The 27,143-nt window shown below is 42.9% G+C and overlaps 2 protein-coding genes across 2 annotated transcripts in view; one reads left to right on the top strand and one right to left on the bottom strand.

Annotated features, from left to right (window-relative positions):
- LOC139580326 (cAMP and cAMP-inhibited cGMP 3',5'-cyclic phosphodiesterase 10A-like) overlaps positions 1 to 22,040 on the top strand; it is a 159,329-nt gene extending 137,289 nt beyond the window's left edge. Inside the window, exons 17-22 of the mRNA XM_071408878.1 lie at positions 1,392 to 1,547; positions 3,962 to 4,134; positions 5,434 to 5,545; positions 6,193 to 6,273; positions 6,675 to 6,763; positions 11,617 to 22,040. Coding sequence (XP_071264979.1) covers positions 1,392 to 1,547; positions 3,962 to 4,134; positions 5,434 to 5,545; positions 6,193 to 6,273; positions 6,675 to 6,763; positions 11,617 to 12,301 — 1,296 coding nt within the window. The 3' untranslated portion in view covers positions 12,302 to 22,040. The remainder of the gene's footprint in view (positions 1 to 1,391; positions 1,548 to 3,961; positions 4,135 to 5,433; positions 5,546 to 6,192; positions 6,274 to 6,674; positions 6,764 to 11,616) is intronic.
- LOC139580328 (calcium uniporter protein, mitochondrial-like) overlaps positions 1 to 27,143 on the bottom strand; it is a 518,594-nt gene that overhangs the window by 316,623 nt on the left and 174,828 nt on the right. The gene's annotated exons all lie outside the window — the stretch shown is intronic.

The following is a 27,143-nucleotide window of genomic DNA, read 5'->3' as shown; positions in this document are numbered from 1 at the left end:
TGATGTCTTTCTCTCTCTCCCCCCCATCCTCTCTCTCTCACCCCCCATCCTCTCTCTCTCACCCCCAATCCTCTCTCTCTCTACCCCATCCTCTCTCTCTCTCCCCCTGAATCCTCTCTTTCTCTCTCCCCCCGAATCCTCTCTTTCTCTCTCCCCCAACCTCTCTCTCCCCCCGAATCCTCTCTTTCTCTCCCCCCATCCTCTCTCTCTCCCCATCCTATCTCTCTATCCCCCATTCTCTCTCTCTCTCTCTCTCTCTCCCCCATTCTCTCTCTCCCCATGCTCTCTCTCCCCCATCCTCTCTCTCCCCTATCCTCTCTCTCCCCTATCCTCTCTCCCCCATCCTCTCTCTGCGTATCCTCTCTCTCTCTCTCCCTCCCATCCTCTCTCTCTCCCCATCCTCTCTTTCTCTCCCTATCATCTCTCTCCCTTATCCTTTCTCTCTCTCACATATCCTCTCTCTCTCTCTCACCTATCCTCTCTCTCTCTCTCCCATATCCTCTCATACTCTTTTTCTCCCCCATCCTCTCTCTCTCACCCCCTATCCTCTCTCTCTCCCATCCTCTCTCTCTCCCCTATCCTCTCTCTCTCCCCTATCCTCTCTCTCCCTCCCTACCTTCTCTCTCTCTCCCCATCCTCTCTCTCTCTCCCCTATCCTCTCTCTCTCTCCCCTATCCTCTCTCCCTCCCCTATCCTCTCTCTCTCTCCCCTATCCTCTCTCTCTCTCTTTCCCCCTGTCCTCTTTCCCCCTGTCCTCTTTCCCCCTGTTCTCTTTCCCCCTGTCCTCTCTCTCTCTCCCCTATCCTGTCTCTCTCTCCCCTATCCTCTCTCTCCCCTATTCTCTCTCTCTCCCCTATCCTATCTCTCTCCCCTATCCTCTCTCTCTCTCCCCTATCCTCTCTCTCTCTCCCCTATCCTCTCTCTCTCTCCCCTATCCTCTCTCTCTCTCCCCTATCCCCTCTCTCTCTCCCCTATCCTCTCTCTCTCCCCTATCCTATCCTCTCTCTCTCTCCCCTATCCTCTCTCTCTCTCCCCTATCCTCTCTCTCTCTCCCCTATCCTCTCTCTCTCTCCCCTATCCCCTCTCTCTCTCCCTATCCTGTCTCTCTCTCCCCTATCCTCTCTCTCTCTCTCTCCCCTATCCTCTCTCTCTCTCCCCTATCCTCTCTCTCTCTCCCCTATCCCCTCTCTCTCTCCCCTATCCTCTCTCTCTCTCCCCTATCCTCTCTCTCTCTCTCTCTCTCTCTCTCTCTCTCTCTCTCTCTCTCTCTCCCCTATCCTCTCTCTCTCTCTCCCCTATCCTCTCTCTCTCTCCCCTATCCTCTCTCTCTCTCCCCTATCCTCTCTGTCTCTCCCCCTATCCTCTCCCCCCATCCTCTCCCCCATCAACAGAAGAAGGGTCTGCTGATAGCCTGTCTATGTCATGATCTGGACCATCGAGGATACAGTAACACCTACCTGCAGAAGTTTGACCATCCTCTAGCTGCCCTGTACAGCACGTCTACAATGGAGCAGCACCACTTCTCCCAGACTGTATCCATCCTCCAGGTAGGACTACCACTTCTCCCAGACTGTATCCATCCTCCAGGTAGGACTACCACTTCTCCCAGACTGTATCCATCCTCCAGGTAGGACTACCACTTCTCCCAGACTGTATCCATCCTCCAGGTAGGACTACCACTTCTCCCAGACTGTATCCATCCTCCAGGTAGAACTACCACTTCTCCCAGACTGTATCCATCCTCCAGGTAGGACTACCACTTCTCCCAGACTGTATCCATCCTCCAGGTAGGACTACCACTTCTCCCAGACTGTATCCATCCTCCAGGTAGAACTACCCCTTCTCCCAGACTGTATCCATCCTCCAGGTAGGACTACCACTTCTCCCAGACTGTATCCATCCTCCAGGTAGAACTACCACTTCTCCCAGACTGTATCCATCCTCCAGGTAGGACACACCACTTCTCCCAGACTGTATCCATCCTCCAGGTAGAACTACCACTTCTCCCAGACTGTATCCATCCTCCAGGTAGAACTACCACTTCTCCCAGACTGTATCCATCCTCCAGGTAGAACTACCACTTCTCCCAGACTGTATCCATCCTCCAGGTAGAACTACCACTTCTCCCAGACTGTATCCATCCTCCAGGTAGGACTACCACTTTTCCCAGACTGTATCCATCCTCCAGGTAGAACTACCACTTCTCCCAGACTGTATCCATCCTCCAGGTAGAACACACCACTTCTCCCAGACTGTATCCATCCTCCAGGTAGAACTACCACTTCTCCCAGACTGTATCCATCCTCCAGGTAGAACTACCACTTCTCCCAGACTGTATCCATCCTCCAGGTAGAACTACCACTTCTCCCAGACTGTATCCATCCTCCAGGTAGAACTACCACTTCTCCCAGACTGTATCCATCCTCCAGGTAGGACTACCACTTCTCCCAGACTGTATCCATCCTCCAGGTAGAACTACCACTTCTCCCAGACTGTATCCATCCTCCAGGTAGAACTACCACTTCTCCCAGACTGTATCCATCCTCCAGGTAGAACTACCACTTCTCCCTGTTACACCACACCCTGTTACACCACACCCTGTTACACCACACCCTGTTACACCACACACTGTTACACCACACACTGTGTTACACTACACCCTGTTATACCACACACTGTTACACTACACCCTGTTACACCACACCCTGTTACACCACACCCTGTTACACCACACACTGTTACACCACACCCTGTTACACCACACCCTGTTACACCACACCCTGTTACACCACACACTGTTACACCACACCCTGTTACACCACACACTGTTACACCACACACTGTTACACCACACACTGTTACACCACACCCTGTTACACCACACACTGTTACACCACACACTGTTACACCACACACTGTTACACCACACACTCACACAAACACACACACATTGTTATTAATCTGTGTCACCACCCAATTCAAATCTTTATCATTGGTAGATGATGATCATGTACCTTGAATCCTTGTCCTCCCAAATGTCAGGGTTGGGGTCAATTCCAATTAAGGTAATTCATTCAAAAAATAATTTGAATTTAAAACTTCAAAAGTGGAAAATAAATAGCTTTTACTTTTAAGTGTATTGAGACATTTAAAATAGATAGCCTGTAAATTGGAATTTCAATTTACTTCTTATATTGACCCCAGCCCTGAGAAGTATTCCCAACTACCCCCAACGTTAAAGGCCCTGAGGTATTCCTAGCTACCCCCAACGTTAAAGGCCCTGAGAAGTATTCCTAACTACCCCCAACATTAAAGGCCCAGAGAAGTATTCCTAACTACCCCCAACGTTAAAGGCCCTGAGAAGTATTCCTAACTACCCCCAACATTAAAGGCCCAGAGAAGTATTCCTAACTACCCCCAACGTTAAAGGCCCTGAGAAGTATTCCTAGCTACCCCCAACGTTAAAGGCCCAGAGAAGTATTCCTAACTACCCCCAACGTTAAAGGCCCTGAGAAGTATTCCTAGCTACCCCCAACGTTAAAGGCCCTGAGAAGTATTCCTAACTACCCAAACGTTAAAGGCCCTGAGAAGTATTCCTAACTACCCCCAACGTTAAAGGCCCTGAGAAGTATTCCTAACTACCCCCAACGTTAAAGGCCCAGAGAAGTATTCCTAACTACCCAAACGTTAAATGCCCTGAGAAGTATTCCTAACTACCCCCAACGTTAAAGGCCCTGAGAAGTATTCCTAGCTACCCCCCAACGTTAAAGGCCCTGAGAAGTATTCCTAACTACCCCCAACGTTAAAGGCCCAGAGAAGAATTCCTAACTAACCCAAACGCTAAACGACCTACGTCTCCGCCTCAGGATGTACCCTCTGGCTATCCCACCTAAGCCTAGCTGAGCCGAACGCCTCATAAGCAGAGCTTTTGCTTTTTATTGATCTCTTTTGTTTCCCATAGCTGGAAGGGCACAATATTTTCTCCAACCTGACTTCCAGTGAGTACGAGCAGGTTCTAGAGGTCATCCACAAGGCCATCATCGCTACAGACCTGGCGCTCTACTTCGGTAACCGCAAACAGCTAGCTGAGCTACTGACCGCTGGAGCACTGGACCTGAACAACCACCAACACAGGTCAGAGGTTACACACACACACTGGACCTCAACAACCACCAACACTGGTCAGAGGTTACACACACACACACACACACACACACACACACACACACACACACACACACACACACACACACACACACACACACACACACACACACACACACACACACACACACAGGGTCAGCATCACGGCGGTTTGGGTCAGCATCACTGTGGTTTGGGTCAGCATCACGGCGGTTTGGGTCAGCATCACTGTGGTTTGGGTCAGCATCACTGTGGTTTGGGTCAGCACCACTGTGGATTGGGTCAGCATCACTGTGGTTTGGGTCAGCATCACTGTGGTTTGGGTCAGCATCACTGTGGTTTGGGTCAGCATCACCGTGGTTTGGGTCAGCATCACCGTGGTTTGGGTCAACATCACCGTGGTTTGGGTCAGCATCACGGCGGTTTGGGTCAGCATCACTGTGGTTTGGGTCAGCATCACCGTGGTTTGGGTCAGCATCACGGTGGTTTGGGTCAGCATCACGGCGGTTTGGGTCAGCATCACTGTGGTTTGGGTCAGCATCACGGTGGTTTGGGTCAGCATCACGGCGGTTTGGGTCAGCATCACGGTGGTTTGGGTCAGCATGACGACAGTTAGAAAATACTAATAGAGTCAGGGGACAACTACACTCATTCTCATGCATCTGGAAATACAGTGCGTTAGGAAAGTATTCAGACCCCTTGACTTTTTCCACATTTTGTTACATTACAGCCTTATTCTAAAATTGATTAATTAGCTTTTTTCCCTCATCAATCTACACACAACATCCCATAATGACAAATCAAAAATATCACATTTACATAAGTATTCAAACCCTTTCTTTACTCTGTACTTTGTTGAAATACCTTTGGCAGTGATTACAGCCTTGAGTGTTCTAGGGTATGACGCTACAGCTTGGCACACCTGTATTTGGGGAATTTCTCCCATTCTTCTCTGCAGATCCTCTCAAGCTCTGTCAGGTTGGATGGGGAGCGTCGTTGCACAGCTATTTTCAGGTCTCCAGAGATGTTCAATCAGGTTCAAGTCCGGGCTCTGGCTGGGCCACTCAAGGACATTCAGAGACTTCCCGAAGCCACTCCTGCGTTGTTTTGGCTGTGTGCTGAGGGTCGTATGTAGATTGATGAAGGACATTTTTTTATTTAATCCATTTTAGAATAAGGCTGTAACGTAACAAAATGTGGAAAAAATCAAGGGGTCTGAATACTTTCTGAAAGCACTGTAGATATAAATAAATCGTAAATAAATAAAAACAAATACTTCTCTTTCCCCAGGGACCGTGTGATTGGTCTGATGATGACAGCATGTGACCTGTGTTCCGTTACCAAGCTGTGGCCAATCACGAGACTCACAGCCAATGATATCTACGCTGAGTTCTGGGCTGAGGTACAGTAGTATAACTCACTACACTCAACCACCACAAGGGTTCTTTTTTTGTCCCCAAAAGATAACCTTTTTAGGTTCCGGGTAGAACACTTTGGTGGTGAAAGGGTTCCACGTAGAACATTGTATTCGCGGAAGTGTTCCACTTGGAACAAAAAACTATTATTTTCCAAGGGTTCACCTATTGGGACAATTGAAGAACCCTTTGTAGTTCTAGGTAACACCTTCTTTTCTAAGAGTGTACTACAATACTACTGTTGTAAAGAGTTCATCAATTCATTAATAATGAATGATTATGAATGAATTATGAATGAATGGATTATGACAAAGGAATGAATCATAGTACTCAAAAGATCATCAGGTGTCACTTTGTTTTGGTCTCAATAACCTCTTCCATTCTACCTCTTCTCTCTTCCTTCTCTCTTCCTCTCCCTTCTCTCTTCCTCTCCTCTCCCTTCTCTTTTCTTCTCCTCTTGTTCTTCCCTTATTCTGCTTCCTCCTCTCCTCCTCCTCTCCTCTTCCTCTCCTCCTCCTCCTCTCCTCCTCCTCCTCCTACTCCTTTTTCTCCTCCTCCTCTCTTCCTCTCCTCTCTTCCTCTCCTCTCCTCCTCTTCTCCCTCCTCCTCCTCCTCTCCTCCTCCTCCGCTACAGGGGGATGAGATGAAGAAGATAGGTATACAGCCCATCCCTATGATGGACAGAGATAAGAAGGAAGAGGTTCCTCAGGGGCAGGTAAGAACCACACAGACACACACACACACACACACACACACACACACACACACACACACACACACACACACACACACACACACACACACACACACACACACACACACACACACACACACACACACACACACAGACACACACACACTAAGAACATTACCTGGGCTGCGTCTCATTCTGGAAAGATGTCCCCCCCCCTCTGCCCTTGTTCCCGCCCCTTTACTGATCTGAGACAGGTGTAGGTAGAAACATCAGCAACAACTGCTCCACTCCACATAGTTTCCATCATCTTGCTTTCCCATCCAGCCCCATCAGATCTGTGACGGGGACATTTTTTAGGTCATCGTCGGAATATATTGTTGTTATTATCCAACCACATGATTTCTCCTTGTCTGTTTCTCTAGGTGGGGTTCTACAATGCTGTTGCACTCCCATGTTATACTACCTTATCTGAGCTCTTCCCCCCGTCTGGCCCTCTTCTACAAGCCTGCAGGTGAGTAACATACAATACACACACTATATAGTACATGGACTACACACACCATATAGTACATGGACTACACACACCATATAGTACATGGACTAACACACCATATATTACATGGACTACACACACTATATAGTACATGGACTACACACACCATATAGTACATGGACTACACACACTATATAGTACATGGACTACACACACCATATAGTACATGGACTACACACACCATATAGTACATGGACTACACACACCATATAGTACATGGACTACACACACCATATAGTACATGGACTACACACACAATATAGTACATGGACTACACACACCATATAGTACATGGACTAACACACCATATAGTACATGGACTACACACACCATATAGTACATGGACTACACATACCATATAGTACATGGACTACACACACTATATAGTACATGGACTAACACACCATATATTACATGGACTACACACACCATATATTACATGGACTAACACACCATATATTACATGGACTAACACACCATATATTACATGGACTAAACACCATATATTACATGGACTAACACACCATATATTACATGGACTACACACACCATATATTACATGGACTAACACACCATATATTACATGGACTAACACACCATATAGTACATGGACTACACACCATATATTACATGGACTACACACACTATATAGTACATGGACTACACATACCATATAGTACATGGACTACACACACTATATAGTACATGGACTAACACACCATATATTACATGGACTACACACACCATATATTACATGGACTAACACACCATATATTACATGGACTAACACACCATATATTACATGGACTACACACCATATATTACATGGACTAACACACCATATATTACATGGACTACACACACCATATATTACATGGACTAACACACCATATATTACATGGACTAACACACCATATATTACATGGACTACACACCATATATTACATGGACTAACACACCATATATTACATGGACTAACACACCATATATTACATAGACTAACACACCATATATTACATGGACTACACACACACCATATATTACATGGACTAACACACCATATATTACATGGACTACACACACCATATATTACATGGACTAACACACCATATATTACATGGACTACACACCATATATTACATGGACTAACACACCATATAGTACATGGACTAACACACACCATATAGTACATGGACTACACACACCATATAGTACATGGACTACACACACCATATAGTACATGGACTACACACACCATATAGTACATGGACTACACACACCATATAGTACATGGACTAACACACCATATAGTACATGGACTACACACACCATATAGTACATGGACTACACATACCATATAGTACATGGACTACACACACTATATAGTACATGGACTAACACACCATATATTACATGGACTACACACACCATATATTACATGGACTAACACACCATATATTACATGGACTAACACACCATATATTACATGGACTACACACCATATATTACATGGACTAACACACCATATATTACATGGACTACACACACCATATATTACATGGACTAACACACCATATATTACATGGACTAACACACCATATAGTACATGGACTACACACCATATATTACATGGACTACACAGACTATATAGTACATGGACTACACATACCATATAGTACATGGACTACACACACTATATAGTACATGGACTAACACACCATATATTACATGGACTACACACACCATATATTACATGGACTAACACACCATATATTACATGGACTAACACACCATATATTACATGGACTACACACCATATATTACATGGACTAACACACCATATATTACATGGACTACACACACCATATATTACATGGACTAACACACCATATATTACATGGACTAACACACCATATATTACATGGACTACACACCATATATTACATGGACTAACACACCATATATTACATGGACTAACACACCATATATTACATAGACTAACACACCATATATTACATGGACTACACACACCATATATTACATGGACTAACACACCATATATTACATGGACTACACACACCATATATTACATGGACTAACACACCATATATTACATGGACTACACACCATATATTACATGGACTAACACACCATATATTACATGGACTAACACACCATATATTACATGGGCTACACACCATATATTACATGGACTAACACACCATATATTACATGGACTAACACACCATATATTACATGGACTAACACACCATATATTACGTGGACTACACACCATATATTACATGGACTAACACACCATATATTACATGGACTAACACACACCATATATTACATGGACTAACACACCATATATTACATGGACTACACACCATATATTACATGGATGAACACACCATATATTACGTGGACTACACACCATATATTAAATGGACTACACCATATATTACATGGGCTACACACCATATATTACGTGGACTACACACCATATATTACATGGACTACACACCATATATTACATGGACTAACACACCATATATTACATGGAGTAACACACCATATATTACATGGAGTAACACACCATATATTACATGGAGTAACACACCATATATTACATGGACTACCACACCATATATTACATGGGCTAACATACCATATATTACATGGACTACACACCATATATTACATGGACTACACACGCCCTATATTACATGAACTACACTCCATATATTACATGGACTAACACACCATATATTACATGGAGTAACACACCATATATTACATGGACTACCACACCATATATTACATGGACTAACACACCATATATTACATGGACTACACACCATATATTACATGGACTACACACGCCCTATATTACATGAACTACACTCCATATATTACATGGAGTAACACACCATATATTACATGGACTAACACACCATATATTACATGGACTAACACACCATGTATTACATGGACTAACACACCATATATTACATGGACTACACACCATATATTACATGGGCTACACACCATATATTACGTGGACTACACACCATATATTACATGGACTAACACACCATATATTACATGGATGAACACACCATATATTACATGGACTAACACACCATATATTAAATGGACTACACCATATATTACATAGACTACACACACCATATATTACATGGATGAACACACCATATATTACATGGACTATACACACCATATATTACATGGACTAACACACCATATATTACATGGACTAACACACCATATATTACATGGACTACACACCATATATTACATGGACTAACACACCATATATTACATGGACTACACACCATATATTACATGGACTACACACACCATATATTACATGGACTAACACACCATATATTACATGGACTAACACACCATATATTACATGGACTAACACACCATATATTACATGGACTACACACCATATATTACATGGACTACACACCATATATTACATGGACTAACACACCATATATTACATGGAGTAACACACCATATATTACATGGACTAACACACCATATATTACATGGACTACACACACCATATATTACATGGACTAACACACCATATATTACATGGACTAACACACCATATATTACATGGACTACACACACCATATATTACATGGACTACACACACCATATATTACATGGACTACACACCATATATTACATGGACTACACACACCATATATTACATGGACTAACACACCATATATTACATGGACTAACACACCATATATTACATGGTAACACACCATATATTACATGGACTAACACACCATATATTACATGGACTAACACACCATGTATTACATGGACTAACACACCATATATTACATGGACTAACACACCATATATTACATGGACTAACACACCATATATTACATGGACTACACACACCATATATTACATGGACTACACACACCATATATTACATGGACTACACACACCATATATTACATGGACTACACACACCATATATTACATGGACTACACACCATATATTACATGGACTACACACACCATATATTACATGGACTAACACACCATATATTACATGGAGTAACACACCATGTATTACATGGACTAACACACCATATATTACATGGAGTAACACACCATATATTACATGGACTAACACACCATGTATTACATGGACTACACACCATATATTACATGGACTACACACACCATATATTACATGGACTAACACACCATATATTACATGGACTAACACACCATATATTACATGGACTAACACACCATATATTACATGGAGTAACACACCATGTATTACATGGACTAACACACCATATATTACATGGAGTAACACACCATATATTACATGGACTAACACACCATGTATTACATGGACTACACACCATATATTACATGGACTACACACACCATATATTACATGGACTAACACACCATATATTACATGGACTAACACACCATATATTACATGGACTAACACACCATATATTACATGGAGTAACACACCATATATTACATGGACTAAAACACATCATATATTACGTGGACTACACACCATATATTACATGGACTAACACACCATATATTACATGGACTAACACACCATATAATATATGGACTAACACATATCTGCATAATGTGTACAGTTTCCAGTGTGTTTGTCTGTCTGTCTCTTTGTCTGTAATATTTATCAGGCCCACGTAGCACATTTGTCCTACTGGCCTTTTGATCCCGGTATGATTGTTCTTCCACAGGGAGAACCTTGGCCAGTGGGAGAAGATAGTGAATGGAGAGGAAGAGGACAGTGGAGTGAGAGGAGTGTGGGCGCCGTCAGAGCCTGTTGACCCCAGGGCAGAGCCTGTTGACCCCAGGGCAGAGCCTGTTGACCCCAGGGCAGAGCCTGTTGACCCCAGGGTAGAGCCTGTTGACCCCAGGGCAGAGCCTGTTGACCCCAGGGTAGAACCTGTTGACCCCAGGGTAGAGCCTGTTGACCCCATTGTAGAGCCTGTTGACCCCAGGGCAGAGCCTGTTGACCCCAGGGTAGAGCCTGTTGACCCCAGGGCAGAGCCTGTTGACCCCAGGGCAGAGCCTGTTGACCCCAGGGCAGAGCCTGTTGACCCCAGGGCAGAGCCTGTTGACCCCATTGTAGAGCCTGTTGACCCCAGGGTAGAGCCTGTTGACCCCAGGGTAGAGCCTGTTGACCCCAGGGCAGAGCCTGTTGACCCCAGGGCAGAGCCTGTTGACCCCATTGTAGAACCTGTTGACCCCATTGTAGAGCCTGTTGACCCCAGGGTAGAGCCTGTTGACCCCAGGGCAGAGCCTGTTGACCCCAGGGCAGAGCCTGTTGACCCCAGGGCAGAGCCTGTTGACCCCAGGGTAGAGCCCAGCACGGAGGAACCATCGAACCCTGACTCAGGCCCTGTGAAGGTGGACAACTGACTGGTAGTGAAGCCACTGCTCACCCTCACTACCACGCAAGTCAATACGCCCTCACTACCACACGCCCTCAACATGTCCCCTGCCATCAGGTGTGTGTACTTCCTGTCTGGACTTCCTGTGTCAGCGACTCAATTCCTTCTGCAACAGGAAGGGGAGGGAAACATGCGTAGGAACGAGGGAAGGTGATTGGTGGATTTACTAACACGGGGATACTTTTCAGAAACACACAGTTACCTCATTGGGTGAGGGAGGAGAGGAGTGACGGTGTCACCGCTCCCGTAGACAAGGACAGAGGACAGCAGGGGTGTGTTCATTAGGCACCAAACGCAAGCAAACGGGCCGAAACAGGGAGAGACTACCTGGACTGGTCCAATAAGAAACAGTTGTTTTGTTTTGCTACGGTATGTGCTGATGAATACAGCCGAGGGGGATTCGGCACCAATCACCTGATCCACCAACCACCTGATCCACCAACCACCTGATCCACCAGTCACCTGATCCACCAGTCACCTGATCCACCAACCACCTATCCACCAACCACCTGATCCACCAGTCACCTGATCCACCAACCACCTGATCCACCAGTCACCTGACCACCAGTCACCTGATCCACCAACCACCTGATCCACCAGTCACCTGATCCACCAGTCACCTGATCCACCAACCACCTGATCCACCAGTCACCTGATCCACCAACCACCTGATCCACCAGTCACCTGACCACCAGTCACCTGATCCACCAACCACCTGATCCACCAGTCACCTGATCCACCAGTCACCTGATCCACCAACCACCTGATCCACCAACCACCTGATCCACCAACCACCTGATCCACCAGTCACCTGATCCACCAACCACCTGATCCACCAGTCACCTGATCCACCAACCACCTGATCCACCAACCACCTGATCCAGCAGTCACCTGATCCACCAGTCACCTGATCCACCAGTCACCTGATCCACTCCACTGCTTGGGGCCCAGTCACCTGATCCAGCAGTCACCTGATCCACTCCACTGCTTGGGAAACCAGTCCAGACCTGTCTGAATGGATCTGTATGTCTGCTTTTTTGTTTTTGTTTGTTTTGAACTGATTTGAAAGTTAATCCAAATCTCATTTTTTGGGGGCTGGTTTGTATTATGTTCTGGAATTTGCAGAGGCCTTAGTCTTTACACTCTAACCCTTTATAAAAGGCAGGAAGTGAAATGTGGACTGTTTTGTTTGTCGGTTCTGACTTTATGAAATGGTACCCTATCTCCTAAAGCACTACTTTTGACCAGGGCCCAACATAACTAAAACCAATTCCTCTTAACTCCTGGACATTTTCCAAATGATCCGCCTGTAGATCCTGGTCAAAAGTAGTGCACTCTGTAGGACATATGATACCATTTGGGGTTTCACCCTAATTGAAATGGTACTGTTTGTTTGTTTGCTTGCTGTGGTAGACTGACTGACTTATCGCATGCCAAACTACTTGAAAGGAGGTTGTTGGTTCTAAGAAGAGAGACAAAAAGAATGTTTAGCATGTTGTCGAGAAGAAGCCTCTAGAATGTCTTCTAGAATGTTCTAGAATGTTTTTTTGTCACTTTGAGCAAAACATTCTGTTTTTGCAGTACTTGAATGAAGACATACAGAACCTACATATTATTCTATTCAGAGATGGTAAAACAGAGCAGAAATCCCCTCACGGCGTCTTATTATCAAAGCACAGACAGACGAAGTGTGACTCAGCGGGGCTGAGTTAGATAATGTTAACACTTAGCTAGACGTGTCACACGAAAGTCACAATGTTCCATGCAGAAAGGGCCCCTAGACCTGGGTTCAAACAACATTTAAAATCATTTCAAATACTTTATCTGGGCTTGATTACGCTTGCCTGGCATAATGGAATGAATAGAGGAATTGCACGTTTAAACCCCGCCCATCTATGCAGACTAAAGCAATCACTAAAAGTATTTTAAAGATTTCAAATAGTCTTTGAACCCAGGTCTGCACCCCACCACCGTGCTACCAGCCACTGGTGTTGCCACAGGAACCTGCTGCTGACTACAAGTCAGTCTTTTGTCTGATTATCGGAACCCAAAGCCATGGACAATCAGTCTTTAGGTTCTAGAACACAGAACCTTGAGCAATCAGTCTTTAGGTTCTAGAACACAGAACCTTGAGCAATCAGTCTTTAGGTTCTAGAACACAGAACCTTGAGCAATCAGTCTTTAGGTTCTAGAACACAGAACCTTGAGCAATCAGTCTTTTAGGTTCTAGAACACAGAACCTTGAGCAATCAGTCTTTAGGTTCTAGAACACAGAACTTTGGGCAATCAGTCTTTAGGTTCTAGAACACAGAACCTTGGGCAATCAGTCTGTTTTTAGGCTTTCCTTGTAGCCTGGTCCCAGATCTGTTTGCGCTATCTTACCAACTAGAACAGTTCCTGAGTCAAGTCCAATGGCTGTTCTCTGCACAGAGTTCTTAACACACAGAGGAGCAGGACAGACACACATTGATACAACATTTATAAAAGAAATCTATAGATATCGATTGATAGCCATAACATTGTCAAGATGGCCGACATAAGGAGAACTATCTTTCTTTTCATTGCTTTACCCATTATGCATTTCACATACAGTATCATTTAGAATATGAAAACAAATATTTTGTGAAAAATAGTATATACCTCAATAACCTGAGATCGACAGTAACGTTCTCTGATATTTCCCTGACTATTTCCTGTTGTATTCATAAAAACGTTGAGATACCATATGATTTACCCCACAGGATAAAATGTCAAGATGCGATTTTTTTTTCCTTTTTTGCAAAGTTGTTTGCAATTCTCTGAAATTCAAACGGTTTTTGTAAAGAGCTGAGGGATGGGGCTGGAGAAATGTAACCACTCTCAATATAAGCAAAGACAGCTATATATGCAAGGACTGACCACCCATGATATGAAAATGATAGTATTAGACCTGTTTTTAGGCTATACTGTAAAATAAGCTACAATTGTGGGTTCTGATGAGGGTACTACAGTTGAAGTAAGCTCATGAGCCATTTACAACTAATATTCATAAAGGATCAATGTATATACAGTGGCTTCGGAAAGTATTCAGACCCCTTGACTTTTTCCACATTTTGTTACGTTACAGCCTTATTCTAAAATGGATTAAATAAATAACAAATCCTCATGAATCTACACACAATACTCCATAATTTAAAAGCAAAAATATTTTTTTGAAATTTTTGAAAATATATCAATAATAAAAAACAGAAATACCTTATTTACATTAGTATTCAGCCCATTTGCTATGAGACTCAACATTGAGCTCAGGTGCATCCTGTTTCCATTTATCATCCCTGAGATGTTTCTACAACGTGATTGGAGTCCACCTGTGGTAAATTCAATTGATTGAACATGATTTGGAAAGTCACACACCTGTCTATATAAGGTCCCACAGTTGACAGTGCATGTCAGAACAAAAACCAAGCCATGAGGGACAGGATTGTGTCGAGGCACAGATCTGGGGAAGGTTACCAAAACATTTCTGCAGCATTGAAGGTTCACAAGAACACCGTGGCCTCCATCATTCTTAAATGGAAGAATTTTGGAACCACCAAGACTCTTCCCAGAGCTGGTCACCTGGCCAAACTGAGCAATCGGGGGAGAAGGGCCTCGGGGGAGGTGACCAAGAACCCGATGGTCACTCTGACAGAGCTCTAGAGTTCCTCTGTGGAGATGGGAGAACCTTCCAGAAGGACAACCATCTCTCCAGCACTCCACCAATCAGACCTTTATGGTAGACTGGCCAGACGGAAGCCACTCCTCAGTAAAAGGCACATGCCAGTCCGCTTGGAGTTTGCCAAAAGGCACCTAAAGGACTCTCAGACCATGAGAAACAAGATTATTTGGTCTGATGAAACCAAGATTGAAGTCTTTGGCCTAAATGCCAAGCGTCACATCTGGAGGAAACCTGTCACCATCCCTGCGGTGAAGCATGGTGGTGGCAGCATCATGCTGTGGGGATGTTTTTCAGCGGCAGGGACTGGGAGACTAGTCAGGATCGAGGGAAAGATGAACGGACCAAAGTACAGAGAGATCCTTGATGAAAACCTGCTCCACAACCTGATCGAACGTCTCTGGAGAGATCTGAAAAGCAACGCTCCCCATCCAACCCGACAGAGCTTGAGAGGATCTGCAGAGAAGAATGGGAGAAACTCCCCAAATACAGGTGTGCCAAGCTTGCAGTGTCATACCCAAGAAGACTCAAGGCTGTAATCACTGTCAAATGTGCTTCAACAAAGTACTGAGTAAAGGGTCTGAATACTTATGTAAATGTGATATTTCATTTTTTTTACCATCACTACCACCATCATCACTACTAACATCACTACCACATCACAACTACCACCATCACTACCACCATCACTACTACCACCACTGTCACTACTACCATCACTACACTACTACCACTGTCACTACTACCAACACCACTACCACCACCACCACCACCACTACCACCACCACCACCACCACCATCACTACCATCTCTACTACCATCACCACCATCACTACCATCTCTACTACCATCACCACCATCACTACCATCTCTACTACCATCACCACCATCACTACCATCTCTACTACCATCACCACCATCACTACCATCACTACTACCATCACCACCATCACTACCATCACTACCATCACCACCATCAATACCATCACTACTACCACCACCACCACCACCACCACTACTACCACCACCACCACTACTACCACCACCACCACCACTACCACCATCACCACCTCCACCATCACTACCACCACTACTACCATCACTACCACCACCACCTCCACCATCACTACTACCACCACTACCTCCACCATCACTACCACCACTACTACCATCACTACCACCACCACCTCCACCATCACTACTACCACCACTACCACCACCACCACCATCACTACCACCATCACCACCACCATCACTACCATCACTACTACCACCACCACCACCACCATCACTACCACCACCACCATCACCACCACCATCACCACCATCACTACTACCACCATCACTACCATCACCACCATCACTACTACCACCACCACCATCACTACCACCATCACCACCACCATCACTACCATCACCACCACCACCATCACTACCATCACTACTACCACCACCACCATCACTACCACCACCACCACTACCATCACCACCACCATCACCACCATCTCTACTACCATCACCATCTCTACTACCATCACCATCACTACTACCATCACTACCACCATCACTGCTAAAGTTAACTACCTAGCTAGCAGCTCAGTGTGCCTACAAAGTGGCCTACTGTAGCCAGCAAGCTAGCTGACTAATAATAAATCGTTTTTTAATTAACATTTAAAAAATATATTTAATTACTTGAATAGATTCTCCCACTGCCTCTGTTTTTTGGGGTCCTTACAAAAACAAAATAATGGGTAATATTCAGAATATTTTCGGTGGTAACAAAGTGCAGCCAGCAGCCATGTGGACAAATGGAGAAAAGTATTTGTCACCAGAGTGGTTTAAAACATGTTGAGACGTTTGACTTCACCAGCATAATCCACTTTAAATTGTATTAAATAAAAATTGCAGACTGTCGGCCACACTTGACGAATTGAAAACGAACACTTGAAACCAGCATATGGCAACAACTACCCTGACGGAAAACAGTGACGCACATAAAACACAGCACCCCTTCTACGGGCGTGTAGGGGGAGGGTTCTTGAAGTGTACCATCCAATCAAAACCTTGCCGCTGGGAGCCAGCAGCCCATTTAAACCGTTTTTTGCTAAATAAAATTATCCTGACCTTCGAGGGAGGCACGATAACAAAATGATTATGGAGGTATGGCAACGCATGCCCTTGTACTCTACATCAAGTGTCCTTAATTGGACAATGATTTACTTGATTCTGGGCAGCTTTTAGCAGTGCAGAAATGCCAATTTGTGTTGGCCATATCACTTTCACGCTCATAAATCTGGTGGTTTAGCTCCCATTTTAGGCTGAGTCCCATTTGTTGTCACAGTGAAAGATTTTACAGTAATTTAATCAGAATGACAGCAGCATACTGTAATTTTATAGAAATACCACCTTCAAGTTATTTACAGTAACAGTCAAATGTTTGGACACACCTACTCATTCAAGGGTTTTTCTTTATTTTGACTATTTTCTACATTGTAGAATAGTGAAGACATCAAAACTATGAAATAACACATATGGAATCATGTAGTAACCAAAAAAAGTGTTAAACAAATCAAAATATATTTTATATTTGAGATTCTTCAAAGTTTCCTTGATGACAGCTTTGCACACGGTTGGCATTCTCTCTTAATAATGAATCCAAACACTTGGATTCATTATTAAGAGGACAAGGTGACATCACCTTAACTCTCATTTTAATAGACCAATGGAAACATGATATTCTCTTACCTAATTTAAATAAGTACTGCCTTGTAACCAACATCGGAGAAGGCGTGTTTGCAAAGGGGCGTGGTTTATATAGCTAGATAGCTACTCTACTGTTGACAACATTTGACTGTAGGGTGTCAGCAAATATAATTAGAAGTTTACCCTAAAAAATAGGAGGGGGTTGTTCAAAACTTAGATGCAGTTGTCAGGTCAACATAGCCGCCAGTGTTGCTGTGAACCGCACCAAAAAAAAAATGATATAATTTATGTAGGTTTTGATGTTGATGTTGAGTTGCTTCACCAAATTTGTTTGAGATGATTTTACTGCAACACTGCATCCAAGTTGCTTTAAGTTGAGCTGTCAGTCAAGGATAGCTCATGAATATAAGCTCCTCGCCCACTCAGCCTGTCTTTTAAAACTTCCCGGTAGTTAGTCGTGAGAGAAAAGGTTATTTTCAAAATGACTGTTCAGGACCTTTAAACTCAAATAACTGAAATGATGTTCTAAATGACACGTGACACCTGCGTTTTCACGTGCTCAAATGTTGTCGTGTGTAGTGTCATGGTGTCACGTGTTGAAATTCTGCAGCTCCATGATGTCACATTTATTTCACATGAGATCGTGCTTTCACATGTTATCACATTAACTTCACATTAAATCACAGTGATCACGTGAGATCACACGAGACCACGTGTTCTGTAAGGAACTTCACTCTCTGTTGAGCTGAGATGAGGGCAATTTGACTCTCTGTTGATCTGAGATGAGGGCAATTTGACTCTCTGTTGAGCTGAGATGAGGGCAATTTGACTCTCTGTTGAGCTGAGCTGGGGCAATTTGACTCCCTGTTGAGCTGAGATGAGGGCAATTTGACTCTCTGTTGAGCTGAGATGAGGGCAATTTGACTCTGTTGAGCTGAGATGAGGGAACTTTCACTCTGTTGAGCTGAGATGAGGGCAATTTGACTCTGTTCAGCTGAGATGAGGGCAGTAGAAGGGAGGCCCCCTAAATGGCAGGTAATCCAAGAAAAAAAACAAGTAGGTGGCCAGTACAATGTGTATAGTCAGTTGCCACTGTTCTGTTCCTCCTATGAACATCTTCCTTTCCAAAAACCCTGAAATACCTGCTAACGTACTTATGGAAGTAGTACTACTGTTGACCCAAAGCTGTGATTGAATGTACATTGTAATGAATGTTATTACGATGATAAATATATGGTTAATGATTCCTGGTGGTCTATATATCCTGATCCCAGATCTGTTCACCCGGTATGCTGTCTTGCCTACTCCAATAGTTACTCTCCCATTGTCACACCAGCACAAACAGATCTGGGACCAGGCTAATGTGCAATAGGTGTAAGACACCCATCAACTACAGAAACCTGAGTGCCAGTCTTTTTCTGTGCTATCATGCCAACTCCTGGTCACTCGTTGTCGTGCGACAATGAGCAATGGAGTTGACCAGAGCAACAAAACAAACAGATCTGGGACCAGGCTAGTAGCTGCGTTACTTTTCAGAAACTCCTTCCAGGACCTTTCAACCAAGAAGATCCACACCAATAGAATGACTAGACCTAAACTGAACTGTAATGTTGGTCAGAGTTGGGGTCAAGTCCATTTTGAATTCCAGTCAATTTAGGAAGCAAGCTGAAATGTCAATTCCAATTGTCTTCAATGCTATTCAAGTAGAAACACGTGGAAATGGAATTTGGTTTACATTCTGAATTGACTGGAATTGCATTGGAATTGACCCCAGCGCTGTTTCTTATCTGATTTTACATTTACACATTAATACGTGTATAATGATCATACTGATTTTACACATTAATACGTGTATAATGATGATACTGATTTTACACAGTAATATGTGTATAATGATAATGATTTTACACAGTAATATGTGTATAATGATAATGATTTTACACAGTAATATGTGTATAAATTGTGATAAAGATGATTTTACATTTACACAGTAATACGTGTATAATGATAATGATTTTACACAGTAATATGTGCATAATGGTGACTTTACATTTACACAGTAATACGTGTATAATGATGATAATGCATACATGCTAGAATTGAATTAGGACAAAGTCCGCTGTATGCTTTATATGGTGCTAACTTACAACGGCAGTCATGCACTTTCTGACTCTGTGTACGCGTGTCTGTGTGTATGAGCATGTGTGTGTGTGTGAGCATGTGTGCGTGTGAGCATGTGTGCGTGTGAGCATGCGTGCATGAAAAAGTGTTGTTTTGAGCTTTTGACTGCCCCCCCCCCCCACTCCACCCCACACTCCCTCCCTCCACCCCCACTTTTTGTAAGTCGGTGAGGCCTCACTGCACTGCACTGTCCCTCCTTGCTTCCCCGCACCATCATCTACCCTCGTCTGTATCCCAAATGACACCCTATCCCATAGGGCTCTGGTCAAAGGTAGTGCACTATGTAGGGAAGAGTGTTCCATAGGGCTCTGGTCAAAGGTAGTGCACTATGTAGGGAAGAGTGTTCCATAGGGCTCTGGTCAAAGGTAGTGCACTATGTAGGGAATAGGGTTCCATTTGGGATACACCGCCTATTTCTGTTCAGTTTTTATCATCATTATTATCAATGTTATTATATTATTATTGCTATTGTTATTATGACTGTTATTTTCTTAGAGTTTAACATTTCAATTAACTTATATTTTTTTATACGAATAAATTGTTTTAAATGTTGGCCTTTTGGTTTTGTACAAAGTGAACATGAAGAGAAGCAGAATGGTCTAGACATGTTATAACTGTTATACGAATGGTCTAGACATGTTATAACTGTTATACGAATGGTCTAGACATGTTATAACTGTTATTAAGAATGGTCTAGACATGTTATAACTGTTAGTAAGAATGGTCTAGACATGTTATAACTGTTATACGAATGGTCTTAGACATGTTATAACTGTTATACGAATGGTCTAGACATGTTATAACTGTTATACGAATGGTCTAGACATGTTATAACTGTTATACGAATGGTCTAGACATGTTATAACTGTTATACGAATGGTCTAGACATGTTATAACTGTTATACGAATGGTCTAGACATGTTATAACTGTTAGAATGGTCTAGACATGTTATAACTGTTATTAAGAATGTTCTTAGACATGTTATAACTGTTAGAATGGTTTAGACGTGTTATAACTGTTATAAGAAGGGTCTCAGACGTGGTAAAACGGAGGAATGTCTCAGCTGTAAATGTAAGAGAGTATTAATGATGATGAGTTTTATAAAATATTCCTGAAAACACCAATGTATTCTACCTGTGTGAGCTTCCATGACTGTTTCACAGTGCTTCGACACGGTATGTCTGTTTTAGCTACTAAAAGCCTAGAATGAGGCTGATAACAGCCTAATAGAAGAAAAAAACGAATTCCTTTCTGAGGACAATGAAGTCTCTATAAAGTATCCATCTTTAATTTCAGATTTGCTTATCATGGGGTGCTGCTCCTTTTAGGTAGGGGAATATTTTTTTTCCTATGTTTGCCAGTAACGAAAACAGAAAGACATCCAAAGTACCATATCAATTATTTGACTTCTTGATTATAAATAATAGTTGATCCTCTGCCAAATCAATAGTTGTGTAAACCTTAGGAGGTGTTGTTGGCTAGCTTGTTGCGATGGCACGCATAGGTTCCTTCCGCCACCGTGTGTTGACGCACGGTACCCCCTGACAACCATCTGGGGAAAAAAACTATTTTCTTTTAAGTTTATCTTTTGTCCTCCGGGAAAACAGGCGAGGGTGAATAGATTATGCTTCGGCAATATACTGATGGTGTGGTTATTTCTAGCGATTTACAGGGTTCATATCATCTCTAGAAACGTTTATTATTGACGCGCAAATAAATAGTAAACAAACGATATACGATAGCCTACACGTCAAAGAATTGTGCGCAACCCACATGGTCAGAATGTACCTAAATGATGTAAACTCAAATACATTTGACATGACCTGAATTACTGTGCTTGTTAGACAGTAACATCTACCATGAAAGATACTGTAGTTATTGTCAGAGCAAAATTATAATAATGTTTCTATGTAGAGCCTTTCAATAAGTTAGGCACCGTTATTTTTTAATGAGGGACACCTGGTGAAAATCTGACTCTCTCAAATGAAAATGGATGGCATTCCCTTCAGTAAAATATATTTTTACCCGACGGTCCCTGAATGCTTAAAAAAAAAGTGACCCTCCCCTTACCCTTAATAATAATTAAAACATAAAGTGGATTGCAGAGAACACGCATACCGTTTACCCTCACTCCTGGGACAGACCAGAGCCTTAGATATGCAGTTTCAGAAACGTTTTGTAAGCGTTGCATGGCGTTCGCTGCAACCTGGCAAAGTAACCAGAAGGTTGTCGATTCTCAGACCACTGAGGACGAGGGTAGGGGTGAAAATAGTTCCTTTATTATGATAAAAACACTGCATGAATCTATCATCTTATTTGCTGTCCGAGAAAATATGTCCTTTTATAAATGCATTTCGTGCAGTTCTACGTTATTTTACATGACTGGAGACAAGCAGAATCTTTAATACCACACAGAGCATGACAACGAATGAGGCATGCTGCAGCATCAGACATGTTTTGATTTCGATACAGGCTATTCTACAAACTATACAAGTAGAACAGAATGGGGTTCACAGGATAACAGAATGGGGTTCACAGGATGACCGAATGGGGTTCACAGGATGATAGAATGGGGTTCACAGGATGATAGAATGGGGTTCACAGGATAACAGAATGGGGTTCACAGGATAACAGAATGGGGTTCACAGGATGACAGAATGGGGTTCACAGGATGATAGAATGGGGTTCACAGGATGATAGAATGGGGTTCACAGGATGATAGAATGGGGTTCACAGGATAACAGAATGGGGTTCACAGGATGACAGAATGGGGTTCACAGGATAACAGAATGGGGTTCACAGGATAACAGAATGGGGTTCACAGGATGATAGAATGGGGTTCACAGGATGATAGAATGGGGTTCACAGGATGACAGAATGGGGTTCACAGGATAAAAGAAAGGGGTTCACATGATAACAGAATGGGGTTCACAGGATAACAGAATGGGGTTCACAGGATAACAGAATTGGGTTCACAGGATGATAGAATGGGGTTCACAGGATGACAGAATGGGGTTCACAGGATAACAGAATGGGGTTCACAGGATGACCGAATGGGGTTCACAGGATAACAGAAAGGGGTTCACATGATAACAGAATGGGGTTCACAGGATAACAGAAAGGGGTTCACATGATAACAGAATGGGGTTCACAGGATAACAGAAAGGGGTTCACAGGATGATAGAATGGGGTTCACATGATAACAGAATGGGGTTCACAGGATAACAGAAAGGGGTTCACAGGATGATAGAATGGGGTTCACAGGATAACAGAATGGGGTTCACAGGATAACAGAATGGGGTTCACAGGATGATAGAATGGGGTTCACAGGATAACAGAATGGGGTTCACAGGATAACAGAATGGGGTTTCTCTTCAATTACAAATTTACATGACCCTCCCCTTGACTAAATACAAAAATAAATACTAAACCCTCCCCTTGACTGAAATTGAAAAAGCATGACCCTCCCCCATTTTCCTCCAGGTAACAATTTTGTAAATTTCGACCACTCCCTAAGGTCAATGAATAGAATATGTGCAAGTTATAGGCTAGATATCCTGAGTAGGAAATATTAACTTTTATGTGTTAGTCATTTCTGCAGAAAGGGGGCTTTTATCTGAAAGAGGCGTTATCTACAGTGGATTCACCTGAAAGAGGCATTATCTACAGTGGATTCACCTGAAAGAGGCATTATCTACAGTGGATTCACCTGAAAGAGGCATTATCTACAGTGGATTCATCTGAACGAGGCATTATCTACAGTGCATTCATCTGAAAGAGGCGTTATCTACAGTGCATTCATCTGAAAGAGGCGTTATCTACAGTGGATTCATCTGAAAGAGGCGTTATCTACAGTGCATTTGGAAAGTATTCAGACTCCTTCCCCTTTTCCAACATTTTGTTACGTTATAGCCTTATTCTAAAATGGATTCAATAAATTGTTTTCCTCATCGATTTACACACAATACCCCATAATGACATCACAATACCCCATAATGACATCACAATACCCCATAATGACATCACAATACCCCGTAATGACAAACAGAAAACTGGAGTTTGACAAAAGGCACCTAAAGGACTCTCAGACCATGAGAAACAAGATTCTCTGGTCTGATGAAACCAAGATTGAACCCCTTGGCCTGAATGCCAAGCGTCACGTCTGGAGGAAACCTGGCGCCATCCCATGGTGAAGCAGGGTGGTGGCAGCATCATGCTGTGGGGATGTTTTTCAGTGGCAGGAACTGGAAGACTAGTCAGGATCGAGGGAAAGATGAACGGAGCAAATTACAGAGAGATCCTTGATGAAAACCTGCTCCAGAGCACTCAGGACATCAGACGGGGTCAAAGGTTCACCTTCCAACAGGTCAACAATCCTAAGCACACAGCCAAGACAACGCAGGAGTGGCTTTGGGACAAGTCTCTGAATGTCCTTGAGTGGCCCAGCCAGACCAGGGACTTGAACCCGATCTAACATCTCTGGAGAGACCTGAAAATAACTGTGCAGCGACGCTCATCCAACCTGACAGAGCTTGAGAGGATCTGCAGAATGTATCCCCAAATACAGATGTGCCAAGCTTGTAGCGTCATACCCAAGAAGACTCAAGGCTGTAATCGCTGCCAAAGGTGCTACAACAAAATGCTGAGAAAAGGGTCTGAATAGTTATGTAAATGTCATATTTCATTTATTATTATTTTTTGTTGCAAAAATGTTAAAAAAAAAAAAAGTTTTTGCTTTGTCATTATGGGGTATTGTGTGTAGAGTGATGAGGGGGGGGGGGGGGAAATATTTAATACGTTTTAGAATAAGGCTGTAACACAAAAATGTGGAAAAAGTAAAACGGTGTGAATACTGTCTGAATGCCACTGTATACGCTACCTGTTGCTGTCTTGGCCTGTATTCACAGAGCGTCTCAGTATAGGAGTGATAATCTTATTCATTTAACGATCCTACTCTAAAGACGCTTTGTGGATACAGCCCAGGTCTCTCAAAGACATTTATTATCTCTACTGCTGAGACTATCTTGGTTAAATACATTAAAAAAATGGCCTAAATGATTAGCAAAGCCAGTCTCTCATTGTTGTTCTGTGATCTGGTTCTATTCACATGGAGGTGACAAAATATGGAGCACCCTAAGACACAACACAACCACGAGTAAATGAGTCGTTTTTGGAACAGTGCTGCTTTTTGTCCACTAGGGGGTGCTCTCTGACAAGTTTATCTGAAGACCACTACTACACATTTTTATATTTATTTAACTAAGTCAGTTTAAGAACAAATTCTTATTTACAATGACGGCCTACCCCGGGCGACGCTGGGCCAATCGCGAGCCGCCCTATGGGACTCCCAATCACGGCGGGATGTGATGCAGCCTGGATTTGAACCGGGGACTGTAGTGACGCCTCTTGCATTGTGATACTGCGCCACTCAGGAGCCCGTCTTCCATTCATGCTGGAAGACAGGATGATTACCCAAGATGCACATCATCACCCTAAATCATTGTTGTTCAATCTGACATTTTAATTCCTCTGATGATAACAGAAGTACAATGGCATTAGTTACACCAGCAACAACCACACATTAAAATGTAACATAGTCCGTCCAAGAGTCAATTACGCTGTATGACATAATTTAAATATCTTATTTGACCTTTACGACTATTTACCAGTGATATAATTGAGGCTTTTGTTAAGTATGGTGAGGATTATATTACAAGCAAACCACACAACCAGAAGTCCAAATATGGATTGAGGCACATTAAAGGCCCAGTGCAGTCAAAATTCAGTTTTTTACCTGTGTTTTAGATCATATGATGAAACTAACACTGTAAAATTGTGAAAACATTTTGATCAGTGTTATTTCCTGATAGCTGCTGGTTGAAAATACAGTCTACATAGGACTTTCCATGGCAACGTCAACATGGTTAATAGACCAATAAGAAAGAGAGTTCCAAACCTCTCTCGGCCAATAACAGCTAGTTTTCAGTTATCCCCTCCCCACTCAGACCACTCCCAGACAGTCCCAGCTAACATCTTGTTTGAGAAGTCTGTTTTTTTGGTCTCTACTTTAACCAATTTTAATAGAAATCAATTACAGTAATGTACTTAATTGTTACCCAGAAATGATTTGATATTTATATACAAAATGGCTGCATTGAGCCTTGAATTGTTTTTACTTTTATTTGATTGTTTATCCTTTTAATATATAAAGTAGATCACCTTCTTTGGCTC

This window comes from Salvelinus alpinus, chromosome 7, assembly GCF_045679555.1.
Source record: "Salvelinus alpinus chromosome 7, SLU_Salpinus.1, whole genome shotgun sequence".
Classification (NCBI taxonomy): Eukaryota; Metazoa; Chordata; class Actinopteri; order Salmoniformes; family Salmonidae; genus Salvelinus; species Salvelinus alpinus.
The sequence above is the reverse complement of the archived record's forward strand: the minus strand, read 5'-3'. Positions and strand labels throughout refer to the sequence as shown.